The sequence below is a fragment of the Dipodomys ordii genome, unplaced genomic scaffold, assembly GCF_000151885.1.
Source record: "Dipodomys ordii isolate 6190 unplaced genomic scaffold, Dord_2.0 Scaffold72, whole genome shotgun sequence".
NCBI lineage: Eukaryota > Metazoa > Chordata > Mammalia > Rodentia > Heteromyidae > Dipodomys > Dipodomys ordii.
In genome coordinates, this window is record NW_012267288.1 from 4,688,247 (window position 1) to 4,705,244 (window position 16,998).

General features: G+C 34.6%; 1 protein-coding gene across 1 annotated transcript in view; it reads right to left on the bottom strand.

Moving 5' to 3' along the window:
• The window catches only part of Ahr (aryl hydrocarbon receptor), a 37,922-nt gene that overhangs the window by 7,217 nt on the left and 13,707 nt on the right, over positions 1–16,998 (bottom strand). The window contains exons 3-9 of the mRNA XM_013024049.1: positions 11,215–11,315; positions 8,856–8,945; positions 6,542–6,659; positions 5,283–5,413; positions 3,524–3,726; positions 2,640–2,749; positions 1,912–2,053 (exon numbers count right to left, since the gene is read on the bottom strand). Coding sequence (XP_012879503.1) covers positions 1,912–2,053; positions 2,640–2,749; positions 3,524–3,726; positions 5,283–5,413; positions 6,542–6,659; positions 8,856–8,945; positions 11,215–11,315 — 895 coding nt within the window. The remainder of the gene's footprint in view (positions 1–1,911; positions 2,054–2,639; positions 2,750–3,523; positions 3,727–5,282; positions 5,414–6,541; positions 6,660–8,855; positions 8,946–11,214; positions 11,316–16,998) is intronic.

The following is a 16,998-nucleotide window of genomic DNA, read 5'->3' on the forward strand; positions in this document are numbered from 1 at the left end:
AGAAATTAAAAATTAGAAAAAATACTTTCAATCAACTGTAAGCGATGTATTAAGTATGAGAGTTTGTTAACTAAAATTGTAGAAAGGAAAACTGCAATGATTAAATTTACATTAAAAATTAGAAGTATAAAAAATAGCAAATTATCCTCAAATAAAAGAAGATATCAACAGACAATAAAATAGAAAATGGAAGTACAGTAGAAATTTTTTTTTTAAGATGAAGCCAGAAGAAACTAATAACATTGCTAATCTTTTAGCAATACTGGAAGGAAACAAATCTGTTTTGGTATAGAGGATATACCCATCCACATATGCACATATATGCACAATACTCACATATGCACATTCAAACATTTATCATGTTAAGGGTCAGAAGATGCTAATTCTCCTCTACATTATCTATATTTCAATGTCATTTTATCAAATTTCAGTAATTTTTGGTGAAAAGTGACAAGATAAGCCAAAGCAATCTTGAAGGATAATAACAACAAAAACTAAATGAATTGTTGGCTCATGCCTATAAGCACCACTCAGGTGGGTAAGATCTGAGGATTTCAGTCCAAAGCCAGCCTGGGCAGGAAAGTCCATGAGACGGCCAGTTAACCACTGAAAAAACAAAAGTGGAACTGTAGTGGTGAGACTTAAGTGAAAAGCCTAGAACAATTCCCAGGCTCTGAGTTTAAGCCCCAGAACTGGCATTTTACAAAAGAAGAGGAGAGGGAAAGGAGGAGGGAAGGAGAAGAGAGGTGAAGAGGAGAGGGGAGAGAGGGGAGAGAGGGGAGAGAGGGGAGAGAGGAGGAAGGGAGGGGCTGGGCATGTGGCTTAGTGGGTAGAGTACTTGTTTAGCTCTCTGAGGCTCTGAGTTCATTCCTTGGTACCACATAAACAAAAATAAATAGAACAATTGTTTTTTAAAAAAGAGAAAGGAAAGAAAGCTAAACAAACAAAATGAAGAAAGCTAAACAAACAAAATGAAGACATTTATCAAATGTAACCAAAAGTAGTAACAATTTTAGAATAATGTATTGTCACAAAATAGATACCTAGGTCAACAGAGTCTGAAACAACACTACAGATAAAATCCTCTAATCAACATACAGTAGAGTGACATAGCCTTTCAATAAATCCCATTTTTAGTAAATGTTACTGGTCAACCGATAAACCTAAAGGGAAAAAGTCTGTAGTGATCCTTCTTCAAATCACATACCAGAAACAATTTTCCAGAGTAGGAGAAGTATTTATGATGCAAAATTTGAGAGGATTCCTTCATTTGAAAGTATTCTTGCTGGGCACTGGTAGTGGCTCACACCCATAATCTTAGCTACTCAAGAGGCTAAGATCTGAGAATCACTATTCAAAGCCAGCCTGGACAGAAAAATCAATGAGACTCTTATCTCCAATTAACCACCAGAAAACTGCAAGTGGTGCTGTGGCTCAAAGTAGGAGAATGCTAGCCTTGAACAAAATTGCTCAGAGAGCACCCAGGCCTGAGTTCAAGCCTCACAACCCCAACAACAACAACAAAAAATAAGTGTTCCTTTCAAATATTTCAAGATTTTGAGAGAACTCCTTTCTAGAACATGTAATGAACCCTTACACATCACTTTGTGTTTAGAAAACACATTCTAAACAAAACATTGGTTCCATTTTCAAGATTGTAGTAGCTTTTCAATCTTTCCTTAAACTGAAGGGTAATACTTGCGTTTTCTTTTATTATTTTTACTCTGCAGTTCTACATATTTACCCGCTCAGTAAAATTTGTTCCTACTTGTTTTCTTGATATCTCTCACATGAGCCCTATATTTCTCTCTATATATATTAACTTATTATTATAAATTCATATAGGAGGACTTATATACCAAATTGTTACCAAAAACAAAACCAGGAATCATTTTATGTATTTATGCTTACGTTAGAGGTCTCTGAGTTGCGATGATATAATCTGGTCGTCCATTTTTATAAACTAAGCGTGCATTAGACTGGACCCATGTCCATCGATTGTGTTTTGCAAGAAGTCTGAAAACGGTCATGCCACTTTCTCCAGTCTTAATCACTACAATAAAATTGTTAAAAAATCAAGTTACTAAACCCCAAATCAGTGAAGAAAACCTCTGAAATGAAACCTCTCAGACATATTTCTAGGTGTATTTCATGTAGTACCAATTCAAGGTTTTGACCACTTTTAAGCATCATATACTGAATCTGAAAGGTGAAGAAACAATTTTTCAAGGTTGGCTTTTTCCTACTTCAGACTAAACATTAAAAATGTTAAAAGAAAATTAAGGACCAAATGATTTCAGTAAACATGAAGTACAGGAAAGTTTGACCTAGGTGAAAAATAAAAATAAATTGTTTCCACTGAAGCAAAGGATATTTTGCCATAGGCTCAGTATTTCCCAAACTACAGTAATAAAGATTTATGCTCATTAAAAGGTTTTTGCTCATTAAAAATGAGCAAAACTTCCTGTACACTTAAACTTGTCTTTTCATAGTCATTAATTTACTATATTTCTAGTGGTAGAGTTCTTAAAATAAAAGCTTAACTCTGGTTAATCAAAATGATATCTAATGTAATAATTTGGAGTATGAATTAGAGTACATGCTATATTTGGAAGTGTTTCTAAGGAACGACAACTTACTTCGGACATGTAATTCAGCACAATACAGCATGTCAGCTGCATGGACGAACTGATATCCTGAGCCTCTTGCACAAAGCTCGGCTTCGGTGTATCCTAAAACAATTTGTCCCCTTTTTTTAAAGGTAAAATAAGATTGAATTACAATTTAACATAAATAACCATGATCAATTGATAGCTATAGTCTATTTCCTATAACATGCTTTACTTGACATTCAAAATTTCTCATTAACAGTTAGAAAGACCAACCATATCTATGTAAACTAGTTCTTTTGCTTATACTTATAAGTTTTAACTAGAAAAAAAGAACAGTATTATGACTAAAATGTATCTAACAGGACATATTGTAAAACATCTTGGTGAAGAGAGATTGCCAACTTACCTCACAGCATCCTCACAAAGTAGAAAAGCATTTATACATTTTGATATGAATAAATATAACTGTATTATATAATTTTTAGGAAGTTACTCAACTTCTAGTAAACAATATTTGCACAAAATATAAAACCAGTAAGAAGTGTTATCAGAATTGAGTCTTAAAAGTATCATCAAAAACTAAAAAATAACAGGATGATTTGTGAGCCTGATGAAATTACCTTACTTTAATAAGATATACTGCAAGAATACAAAATAGTAATAGTTGTATAAGAATAAATCATTATATCTTGGGGGGAAAGAGAGTCAGGGGAGTAGAAAGTGGGGGAAAAATATTCAAAAAGAAATGTACTCATTATGTTACTTATCTAACTGTAACCCCTCTATATATCACTTTTACAATAAAATTTTTAAAGTATAAATTATAGAACCTACACACTATTTTTCACATAATAAGGGAAACATGCAAAAACAAAATACACATTGGTGAGATAAAAGCAAGCCGCTCTTACTTAGCATCACAACCAGTTGGTGTGAAGTCCAGTTTGTGTTTTGTTCTAAAGATAAAGTTTTTGGTTCGAATTTCCAGTATGGATGGTGGCTGAAGTGGAGTAGCAATTGCAAACAAAGCCAACTGAGGAGGAAGCATAGATCCATCCTTCCCTTTCTTGTTCTGTCCATGAAGATACTTTAATCTCCCTTGGAAATTCATTGCCTTAAACAACCAAAAATAGTTCATTAAAATACACAGTCTAGGGAAGCAAGAGAAAGGAGGGCTAATGAAGTAAGACAGATGGGGTGACTTTGATAAAAGTATTTAATATGTATATGCTAAAGTATCACAATAAAACCCCTTTGTACAGTTAATTTAGGGAAGCAAAAAATTTAAAGTAAGATTGACAGTATAGTTTTGTTTTCAGTGTTTCCATTATAGCTAGATATTGCAAGGAAGGTCCTAAAGCTGAGAACTGTTGCTTCCTTACACTCTGCATGGGACAAGAAGCACAAGAAAACTACCCCCAGAAAGTAGCGTGAGGGATATTTTTAAGAGAATGGTACATGAACCATTCCTTGCCTCTGGTGCTCATAACTGGAGCATCATTTTTTGCCTACCACAATTCTTTTAACACTTGGCACTCGAAATACATCTTCAGAATGACTGAATGCTGGTAAAGCCATCAAGTAAGCATTAATTTTAAATATGCAGGAGCCATGCTTAATTCTGAGAATCTTTCCTATAGAAGCAAATTCAATTTATTAAAACACTACAAAGAGATATTTTAAAACTATATAAAGAATGCAACACTTTAGTAGAGTAAAAATAATCAATCATTTTAGAAGACAGTAGAAAAACAGATTTTAAACAAGAACATGATCAACTTACTTGATCAATCAGCCAAGAGATGATTGTTAATCTGATAGCAGCAGAAGGTAAAAATAACCTTTTATATCCCAATATGATGCTAATTTGAGCACCAGTACAAAGCACAACTCTAACTCTAGGTCAGCATAACTATTTTTAGAAATAAACACATAAATAAATAGCATTGCTTAGTAGTGCTTAGGCTTAAAATTTGATTATCTACTCCAAAAATCCTGATAATGTATGCAAAGAATATATAACAAACTTTTTATTCTCTTCTCCTGAAGAAAATTAGGGAAGAGGCTACTAAACTCTGAGTATCCTCCTAAGGCTTCTTCTCTATTATATGCCACACAGACGTTTAGTCCATTCACATCAGGCTTATGCATAGCTCATGATGGTTCTGTAGTCCATAAATGTGCATTGTTTTCCTATGTGAGAGTTATTACATATATGGATGCACTTAAAATTTTCTTGCGTAGCAATCACTAAGCCCCAATATGGTAAGCATCTTCCTATTAAAGAAGAGCTAGCTAATTATCTTCATCTTAAAATGTCCCCCAAATAGTCAGAATACAGGTTCCATGTTATTTCACTCAAATTTTCCACTGTATCCTAAAAGGAGAAGGGGGGGGGTTGTGTGTGTGTGTGTGTGTGTGTGTGTGTGTGTGTGTGTGTGTGTGTGTGTGTGTGTGTGTGTGTGTGTGTGTGTGTGTGTTCATTCTGGGATATAAAAGATATTCAAAGTCTGAAATAATTATTTTAAAGATTTACTTTCCTATACCCAATTTTTAAGGAGATAGGTAATTTTTAAAATTGAATTCAAATATGAGCAAAGAATATTAACTTCATTTTTTGTTTTCTATTCTTTATAGTAAAAGTCAGAATCATATAATTGTGTACCTTACCAGAAAACCAGATGAATTGTCCAGCAGACACCTTAGCCGGCATATGAAGCACCTCTCCATAAACGGAGTGTTTTCTGGAGGAAGCTGTTCTGAGGTATAATAGACTCCTGCCTGTGTTAGGCCATGAGCTTCTGTAGAAATAAAAGCAACACAAATTTTACATATCATTTTGCTATAAAAATTTGACTAGTTAAAACTTGTGTTAATTCCTTCAATTGGAGTATATATATAAAATAGAAAAATCATGCCAGGCACTGGTGGCTCACCCCTATAATCCTAGCTACTTAGGAGGCTGAGATCTGAGGATACGGTTCAAAGCCAGCCCGGGCAGGAAAGGCCATGAGACTCTTATGTCCAATAATCTACCAGTAACCGGGGAAGTGGCGCTGTAGCTCAAGTGGTAGACTGCTTGCCCTGAGCTGAAGAGCTGAGGGACAGTGCCCAGGCCGAGAGTTCAAGCCCCACAACTGACCAAAAAAAAAAAAAAGAAAAGTAAAACCATTTTCAAAAGTGATTCAAATAACCAAAATGTATTTACTGGTTTTGTTCGGTGGCACTCTGGACAGAACTCAGTTTACTAAAGACCCTACCACTTGAGATAGCCCACTCCTTATTCTTTTACTTTGTTTTTCTGGTAGTGTCTTGTACTAACATTGTCTAGGCCGGCTTTCAATTATGATTTCCCTACTTCCACCTCCCACAGGCATGGATCACCTTGCCTGTCTCACAAAAACATACTGAATAATAATACTTTTGTCACACAGAACAGTACTTAATTTTTCTTATTATTGAGTTGTGACTGTTAACAGTTTTCATATTTTCTAACACTTTTCTTTTTTAAACACTTTCAAAGATTTCTGACAATACTACTGATGTAAGAAAACATGTTTTTGTATTGCTAAATTACTTTTTAATTGGTGCATTTTAATCAACAATTTACATTCACTTTCATTTCAACTTTGCACATTCTTTCCAGTTTTCAGGATGGAACCAGAGTTATTTTATTAAACTCAGTATACATTCCTGTATATATGCCAACACTCCTGCCTGTGTGAAATTCCTCAATGGCTCCCATCTGACAAAGGTTATTCAGACCACCAGGTCCTGTAACCAACTCTGGCCCAGAGCTAGACTCACTTTTTTCTACTTTGTTTCTTACCTTCAGCACAATGGCCTATGCTGCAAAGGTTCCCAGCCTCTCCTTTCACCAAAGGATATCCAAATAACCAACACCACAATCTTTTGGTAAACATTCTTACCATCAATTCCTTGTCCAGACTCTTGTGGAGGGTTTAATGACCAATGTAACTGACGCTGAAATTCAGCTCGATCTTCAGTATGGATAAGTTCATACACACTCTGATGTATGACATCAGACTAAAGAAAAAATGATACAAGGAAATAAAAGTTCTGAGGAAACAATGCAATGGCTTGGTAAAACAGTGTTAAGTCCTATCTAGATTAGTGGATGCTTGTTAATGGTGATGAATGCAAATCCAAAGAATGTCAAAACTTCCTAGTCATCCAAAATAGGAAAAGCTAAAAAAGGAGACTTGCATTTTAACTGATGGGTTCTGTTATTTGCCATAAATTCACAACATGAATGTTCAAATGTCACCTCTACTCTACTTAAATACACCATATAAAAATCTGCACAAGATTCTTATCCATTGACTCATCTTGTAAATCCCTGTAAATCAATGAATCTTTCCATGAACACCTAGTCCTGTAATCTTAGTATTTATTACATTATTTCCTTTACAGTTATTAAATGCTTTCTTCCATTAAATTTTTACTGTATTGTTAAGATTGAACAGATTTTTTTTTTGTTTTCTTCACTGTTATTAGATGTTTTCTCCCAGTAAATTTTCACTGTATTGGTAATTTCAATAAGATTGTGCTTACACCATATCAGGATCCCTCCTTTCCCTCATTTCTCAGAATCCACTACAGTGTAAAGCCTTGATCTTTAACCTAGTGTTTTCCTAGTTTTTCTCCTTTATTTTTGAAACTGCAACTCATGGTATGAAGAACATTTTCCATCCATCACACATTCAAACATACAAACCCATGGAGAACAGTTTCACATATACTTTTCAGAGTGATAATATTGCAGTCTATATTATATTCTACCTTAACCAACTAAAAAGAAAGTTTGATAGTGATACACTATCAACAACTGCATTATAACCCACAAATGGGGCATAATCTGTATTTTCAAAAATAGTGTCTTTGTCTACCACTCATGAATATTCAGGCTATGAGTTAAAGTAATTTTAAAAAAGTAAGTTGAAATGCGGTTAGTCTCTTAGGTTTTTTTAAACTAATATATATCAAATCATGATTAACAAAGTTATACAACTCATTAAATTTCAAATATACTTTTCTATGGACACTAATGTATTTGTGTTAAAAATCAAAGAAAAAAAACCATAGGCTTTCTGGAAGGTGCCAAATTCCATTACTTTAGTTGTCTATGCTTGAATCTCCCTAGGAACTTAATCTTCTAGCATTAAGTCATCTCTGTATCATCTATTATACAACTGCCAGAACTGTCATCTGAAAGAGACTCTAAAGCACACACTTTACTTTTTCTTTAACAAAAACCCTCAGTGTTTCCACTGTGTGTATACAGTGAAGCTACAGTTTATAAAACAGCTTATTTCATTATTCAGACCAGTTGTCTTGTTAAGATTGCGAGAAATGAATATCCATGGATATGAATGGACATGAACACATTGTAACCTGCTGAACACTGACCTAGAACATGTCCAGAGATTTTTATCAAGTGTTTCAGGTGACTCATGCATATTGCAATGTGAGAATGAGACATAAGAATATAACAAGCATTCTAGTATATTTATAATCTGTTCTGAAATCATATCAGATGTTCTTAAACCTCAAATATGCCAAGCATTTTACAATTCCCATTTATTCTCCATCCACTCAAAGCTGTTTAAATGACTCAAATACACACTTCCTTCAAGGGTTTCTAGTCTACCGCTACAGTACATCTATCTCCTCACTTTCCCCCCTGTTTTCCACATGGTTTTGGTCCATTTCAATTCATTTTCTTTAGGCCATTTTCAATAATCCACAAAAATCAGAATAAACCAAAATATGTGACTTGTGCTTTTTTCTTAGCACCTAATGTATTTCATAGTTATTTTATGTCTTCTGCAACCCATGTTAACTGATGGTCTGCCCGAAAAATACCCTCCCCTGCCACCTTGCGTGAGGACTGAAACCACCAGGGCCTCACACAAGCTAGGCAAGCACTATATCACTGAGCTATATATATCTGCAGAACCTTGAGCGTGTCTTATACATGAGATTATTGACAAGTCCAAACAGAAACCCAATAACCAAAAATCATACTAACATTTTAAGAAATCAGTGCTATAAATTATTAAAATGAGCAAATATATTAGCTGAAAATATATTTTAATAGCACATACATTTTAAGTTATACTTTATATAATCAACTTTGGTCTTAAACTATAAAATATGTAAGCAAGTTCATTTTATAAAGAAAATTATTTTAAATAGGAAAAGAAAAAAAAACATATTTACTTGTTGAAACCCCAGGTAATCTTGGATAGTAGAGGAAACATAAAAGACTAAAGCATCTGTAGTGACAACCAATACAAAGCCATTCAGAGCCTAGAAGGAAAAGAGTTATAAAATTAGTATGGAAATTAACATCATTACTCATACATACTGACTTCAGCTAAAAAAAATCTCTTTACAATGATTAGACACCTTACACCTCAAAAATAGACAAAAGTAGACCTTTGAAAAGAGAACTACACTTTGGACAACAGCCCTCACTCAGGACCTGGGAGCAAGTCAAGGCCATTCTATTACTGAGGCAACCAGAGGCCGCACTTACACTGGCCTACCCAGCACAGGCCTGGACCCTTTAAGACCCCAGCCCTGTGACTCCTGGACGCCCCCATGCCAGCAGAAAGTAGCCAGAAAAAACCATGATTCCCTCTACCTTTTATACTCCTTCAGGTTCCAAATTATGGCAATCTGCTTTATTCTCATAACTCCATGTTACTCTCCTAAACCCAATTCTTTTTATGTATCCAAAGATCCTATATGAAGAACTTGCCTTTTTCCTCTTGGCCCAATCATTTTATGTATCTAAAGATGGAATATGAAGGATTGACACCCCCCCCCATGTTATCCCAGGCCCATACAGACGCCAGGCAAAATCCCAGGTATGTGTGAACTTGTTTGACGTGTAGGCAGGGCAATCCACCTAAGTCCAGCTGTGAACATCCATTGTGGGCCCAACTGAAAGGCCCCCACCTCCCTTGACCTAGTGGCTTTTTCATTAACCTCTGCCTCCTTGCTCAGACCTCCTATAAAAACCCAGCTCCTGTCCCAACTCTTGGGCACAACCTCCAAACCTGCGGGAAGGTCTGTGCCCCTCGCTGTTCCTCAATGAACAGTTCTCGCCTGTTAATAATAATAAAAAAATAGACAAAGTACATGACTGCAAAAATGTATTAATGTTTGACTTGGCCAAGGAAAGCTTACAGCCAAACTTAAAGCTCAACCACAGTACTAATTTTTTATATCAAATATATAAAAATCATTCACTGTCATCTATCACACTGCTCTACTTAAAAGAGAATATCAGGAAACAATGCTGACTAGATCCTAAAAGAGATGAGTCTAGATTGGAAGAAAATTCCTTGGTAGAAAGACACTTCAAGTGTCTTTAAAAATATTTCAAAGAATTATAAACATAGTTTATTGGAAATTACATCAAGAAGTATACTTAATTTATAAATAACAATACTATTAGTCTTACTCTGTTTTCCTGACACAGGATATGCTGTATAATTTGCCTAAATAATTTTAGGGCAAGACAAAAATCATTAGCTATATTTTAAACCAATTTACTGTTATATCAATTGGCCCATATTTTTCTTGAAATAAAGGATTTCATTATCACCTTACTAAATAGCCTAAATGTACTTAATTACCCTGAACAACAAAGTATTAGAAAATTTCCTGTGATCTTAAGAATAAGTTTTTGTTTTAATTATCATACCTCAGCTGGTAGTGCACAGGGCACTCATGTTTAAATATATCCAATTTATTTGACTTAAGGAAGCCCAGTTAATATTTACTATCTGGAATTTGGACATGATTACAGAACTGTAATAACAATGTTAAGAATTATTACACTACACTCTAATTGCCACATCTGAGCAGGCACTGATTGAACTAATGGACCTACCAAAATTTATGCTAACTTTTGTCACAAAAGCAAACCAAATTCTTCCATTCAGTTGGTTGTACTGAAGTCAAAGCGATGAGGTCGCAGTAACACTCTGTGTCCTAACACAGGTCTTCATTTGATCTCATTTCAACAAAATAAATACACTTCAGAGAACTCTCAAAGCATGAAAACATATTTGAATAGCTCCTCAAGTTCTAAATCAGAGCTTAGGAACAATTTAAGTTTTCACAAATCTATGTAATAGTCTCCAAGTCTAACGCAGATAAGATGGCTTGCATTTGTTATTAATTGCATACAAAGAAATGTAAGCTACAAGACAACTTACTAAAAAAAGAAAATTCAGCTTAAAATAATGCTTAAGTCTGGAATAAATGCACTAAGTTTTTGGTTGAGCTATATTCTTGTAGAAAGTACCTATAAATCCAATGTCTTATATAAAAATCTGCAAACTAGGTGAAGACATCCTCTTGTCTGAAGGGATTACAACAGAGAGGTGACAATCAGACCTCTAACTCACTTGGTCAACCTAATTTCATTTATTATGTACCAGCATAGTGCACAGACAGGATGCAAGACACTATGTGAGTCCTAAACAACTGGAAACAGTAAAAAAGACTAACTTCTCAGTAGCAATTGTTCTTACTTTAAGGAACTCTATTTACTAAAACTTACTTGTAATAAGAATTCTCCTTCTTGCAAGTTCATGTCTCTCAATTTTGCTGTACCATTATCCTGGATTCCATTTCTGTCCACGAAGGAAGATTTTAACGCAACTATAGAAAAAGAAAAGAAAAAAGTAATGCTATATCAGGTATATTTGTATTTAAGCAGTATGAAAAGGCTATCAAGAAAATCTCTAAGATAAAAGGACAACTTGAAATACTACGTATATGTTTAGGTCTTTAAATTTTAGAAGGCAACATAACTGGAGTAATATCTACAGTTACCATTTACTTAAGCTTTTTATCAAGCACTTTTAAGCATAACCTTATTAAAAGCATGTGTCTACAGTATCTGACAGAATTGCCATTTATTAAATGTGTAAGCTCTTTGGACCTGTTTCTTGATGTAAGAAATGGCAATTTAATAATAATTTTTACAAAATCCATCCTTAGTGTGACAAGTAATGAGAATACACCAGAAATTCCTGGCACACAGCAGAGCAATAGTCAATAAATGAGTCTTTAATTATTAGCAGCACTCTCAAGAACTTAAGGACTGCCTACTGATAAGGTGTACATGAAATACATTTTGTTGTCCCTCTCCCTTTCTGCGGATCCCTTTTTAAACCTGTGATACTTACATACTGACTTGGCAATCATATTAAGGTTTCTTATTTCATTAGATTTTTTTACATCTCAAAATAATCTGGCTCAGTAAAAGTGATTTATGAAGAATCAGATTTTCTCTCAGCTTGAATAAAGTTATTACATAAAATACTCTCGTGTTTGCAGGGTATTTTCTGGTAAGTCATCAGTGTGTGTGTCATAGCAGAATCTTATGCCAAGTTCTGGCTGCTGCAGAAGTTGAAAGATATCTCTCTAAAAGAAGAAGCCAGGAGGCTGGCCTTTGAATAGAAAAGTTTCAAAAGGCCAGAGTACAGATTTCCTTAGGCCAAAAAAATAATGTGAGATAAATTGATCTAACAGTTAATCAAGACCAAAGGAAATACTCAAATGTTTCTCATCAAAAGGAAGAATAGAGTGAGAACAGCCTTTTCTTCTTTTATGTTCTATGTTATTTTGTTGTTTCTTGCTTTTTTATGGCCAAATTTTCTTGAATGTACTAAAACCTGACAATGCCAATTAACTACACTCTGCAACTTCGTCAAATGCTGCAGAGTATGAGACACAATTAAGGAGGTATAACAAAACTTGTTAAAAAGAAACAAGAAGTAACCAAAACCTCACATTATAAAATAACAAGTCTAAAAGTAATGAGAAATTTAGAATGTCTAAATTATACTGAGGAATCTTGAAATCAATTTTTAAACAATGGACTTGGTGTCTGTTCCAGAGTAACTGACAGGAAAAAAAGATAAAATAGCACAAAGAAGTAACTTCCTGATCACTGACAAGTTCAGTAAGAAATTAAAGAGATTTAGAGTAAATTATGATTTGTTCTTTGGCTTCTATTGAGGGTACTAGAAGACATACGGAAGTAGACACGTAGAAGGCTCTGCCTTTATGTTAGACATATGCACTATGAAAGTAAATAAGTAGAAAAGAATGTCAAAATATGAAGTGCCGAAACAGTATTAAAGGAACTTAAAGGTGAGAAACAATAACAATGCTTACAATTCTGAATGCAAAAGATGGCATGTTTAATATGTAAAATTACTGCTTAGGTGGGAACCATGATAAATGCACTTTAGAGATGAGGGTTTTACTAAAAACAAATCTTGTTTTGTCATCAATGAGGTACAGAAGTGAATATTGTGCAAGAATGAGTCCAAAGGGGTACACTCACTTCCCAGAATCATCTAAAAAACATGTTTGCCTTTTGCAGAAAATTCACTGTATGCTGGCCTCTCAACCTAACCACGCAATATTTACCCTTCTGTGAAGTTTTCCCTCCATTTCTTGGTTTCATATCTATTCCCTTAACCTTCTTAAAATTACTAGCAGGTATATTAATTAATACTATTCACTTTTATGTATATACTGCTTGCCTTGATCAGAAAGCAATGGAAGAGCTAGAAGGTGACATGAAGTCCTATCACAGGATTGTTTCCTGCCCCCTGATTTTAGTTTCTTAATAATACTGCTCTTTATGCCTATCACTTCCCATATTTGGTATCTTGAAAGTCCACAGTAGTCCTATGAGACTGGTAGTTTTGTTCTTTTCATATAATAGGACCTGAGACTTAGGGAAGTTTCCCAGGGTAACAAAACCTTAAGTGATACAGGCTGGGCTAAAAACCAGGTTGCCGGAGCCAAGTGTGTGGGCGATGCTGAACCACCTCTCAGACTTCCCACTGCGCTAACCTTCTTTCACCTTCAGTTTCCTCACCTTTAAAGGAGGACAATGCTAGCCCTCTGAGATAAATTCTATTAAGGGTAAAACAACAAGTAGAATATTTGGAAAATCTCTGGAAACAATCACTGACAGTCAAGGACAAAGACAATAAACTCTGCTGATTTTATCCAACCTGAGATCACTTAGAGAAAACTTCCAATTGCATACTGGGGCTTAACTGAGTGATTTCTTGTCTTTAAATGGAGAGCATAAACAAGTTCCTAACAAATCTCTTATGATGACTATATGATATAGATTGAAGTATTCCAAAACTACAAGTTAATACATAAATCATATGTACAATCAGATATATAAGATATTTTAAACACTACAATACAGGAATTAAGTATGCAACAGTTCGTAGAAACAAAACAGCCTGGTGTGGGTGGCTCAGGCTGTAATCCTAGCTATTCAGGAGGCTAAGATCTAGAAGTGAAACTTTGACTCAAGGGGCAGAGCACTAGCCTTGAACACAAAAGCTCAGACAGCTCTCAGGCCCTAAGTTTGATCAGAACAAAGAAAAAAAAGAAAAAGAAAGAAACAGAGAGAAAGAAGGAAGGAAGGAAGGGAGGGAGGGAGGGAGGGAGGGAGGGAGGGAAAGCAAGAAGCAATACTGGAAATATTTCTAGTCATGCAAACTGTGAAGGTCTATCCTAGACCAACTAAATCAGAAATTTTACAGAAGGACCCAGCATTAAAATTAAAAAGCCCTTTAGATGAATTCTAACATCTGTAAAAATTTAATTATCACGATTTTAGATGATTAGTTATAATCTGTCTTTTAAAATGCTGTCACTTTGGATAATACAAGTCAACAACTGATTCTCCTATTTAGAAAGTATCTGCTATAGTCATTATATTCACTGGACATTATATAACAAAATAGATTGTACTATAATCTATGTACATTATGTAAAAAATAAAATAAATGAGAGGGCAAAAATAGAAGAAAACAAAGAAAAGGATGACCAAGAAACATTGTACTTATAATCTGGTATTTGAAATTGTAACTCCTCTGTCCAACTATTTAATAACAACAATTTTTTTTTGGTCGGTCGTGGGGCTTGAACTCTGGGCCTGGGCACTATCCCTCAGCTCTTCAGCTCCAGGCGAGAGCTCTATCACTTGAGTCACAGCGCCAGTTCCGGTTTTCTAGTGGTTTATCGGAGATAAGAGTCTCACAGACTTTCCTTGCCCAGGCTGGCTATGAACCACGATCCTCAGATCTCAGCCTCCTGAGTAGCTAGGATTACAGGCGTGAGCCACTGGTGCCCAGCAATAACATCTAAAAAAAAATTATCTGCTATAAAGGGAGACAATTGTAAAAATCCTCCTGATCAACAGGATATATACCACTTTCCAAAGTGAGAAAAATACAAGATATCACACATACAATGCTAAGACTTTCCTCATTAAGAAGCCAGTGAAGCAATAACACAAAACAAGAATTTAATCAATGATGAAATTTAGAGTGTAAATATATTACAGTAATATGGGATTCAATTTTAATTAATTCATCCATTTTCCGTTTTCTAATATGGTCCTTTGCTTCCATACCTTTAAGCTCAGATTTCCATTTTTCTCCACAAGCCAAGTATTTCATCCTCAGAGAACATGCTTTGAATTGTTTGAGAGAAAATTCAAGAAGAAGAAATACTGGCTTGTGGTAAATCTATTTTGCGTTTTGTAACTATAGCTTGTGTTTAAATAGACACATGACATGATAAATCTTGTCAGGGAAAACAACATGTCTTTTAAATATCAAATCACTGATGTGAATTCAATTTATTTTACAATAGTATTTATCATCCCCTTTATTACTTTGGCAAGAAAAGTTAAATTCCATTCCCACACTGATGTAAGCATAGAAGAACACTGAAATGGCATTATAAAATTCAGCCACACATACAAATTTTTATACAATAGAAAGGGTATTGCAGCATTTCTTAATATAAGGAAAACATTCCTAGTTTAGTTTAGCCTGGTTCCAATGACTATATATATATAATTTCCAAATAACAGATTAAATATATGTAAAGGGAGTTTCTTCTATATACACTGAGGTGAAAGATATTACTTTAATACATTAAGTTTTATTCGGAACTGAAGTATTTTCTTTTGAAGGACGGAAAGAAAGAAGAAACTACAATTTAACTACAACCAGGTTACAGAGTAAACTCCTAGGGAACAAAGATTTGTTCTACATAGTTTAGAGATTTCTGATAATACTGATGGATTTTTCTTCCTGAGTACAAATTTCTAATTACCAAGGTAGAATTAAAGTTCAGCTTTTCAAATGCAGCAGGTGCTATGGCACATGCCTGTAATCTTAGTCATCAGGAGGCTAAGACAGGATATCAAGTTCAAGGACAGCCTACGTTACATAGCAAGTTTGAAGTTACATAGAGAGAACCAGTCTCAAAAAAACCAAGGGTTTGCTAGCATGCATAAGAACCTAGGCTTGTCCCTCACACTGTGAAATAATAACAATAGTAACGAATAATATCCTTGTGATCATAGGATGAAAAACTGGTAGTTACTATTGTTTTTAGCAAATACACACAAACATTTTCAAGCTGAAAATGTCACTAAAAGTCATATCCTAACTCTCAAGTGGAAAGAGAATTCTAAAGCTATTACTTAACCTTTTTCTATTATATATTCAATTATATTCAACTCCTCTACAAGAACATATTAATCTCTGCATTAATACAATCAATAAGATGAGTTAATTTAGCTTTTGAGTAGAATGAGCTCATTTACTTTTCATGTATGTATACAACAGTGGAATTTACACATAATTCTAGTCGAATTCTATACTTTCACTGGGGCAGAATGTAACTAATAAATTATTGTAGCAATTAAAGTAGGCATTAGAATCACCTAAAAGGCTTATTTGCCAGGCTCTGGTGGCTGATGCTTGTAATCCTAGCTACTCAGGAGGTTGAGATCTGAGAACAGCAGTTCAAAGCCATCCTGGACAAGCAAGTCTGAGAAAAAGAGCTCAAAGACAGCACCAGGGCCCTGAGTTCAATCCCCAGGATATTCTCTCTCTCTTTCTCTCTCTCTCTCTGTCTCACACACACACAAAGCTTATTAATTCTAATGTTGAGAGCCATGTGCAATTTCTGATTCTACAGATCAAAGATGTAACTCCATAATCTGCATCATTAACAACAGCCACATGACACTATGCGCCGCTCTGGGAACCAGTTACTCAGAACATCAGGATTTGAGAAATAACTTGTATATGTTCTGGTTCTAGTTCTTCTGTATTTTATAAAATTTTAACTTCTTCACTTAAAGATCATGCTTCTAATATTTGAAAGTAACTATTAATAATTTAACACAGACAAAAACTGATGCTCAAATGCTTAAGATGGAACCAGGGTAACAACACAAAGACAGACACAGTATGTATCAGCCTTTTTCCTGAAT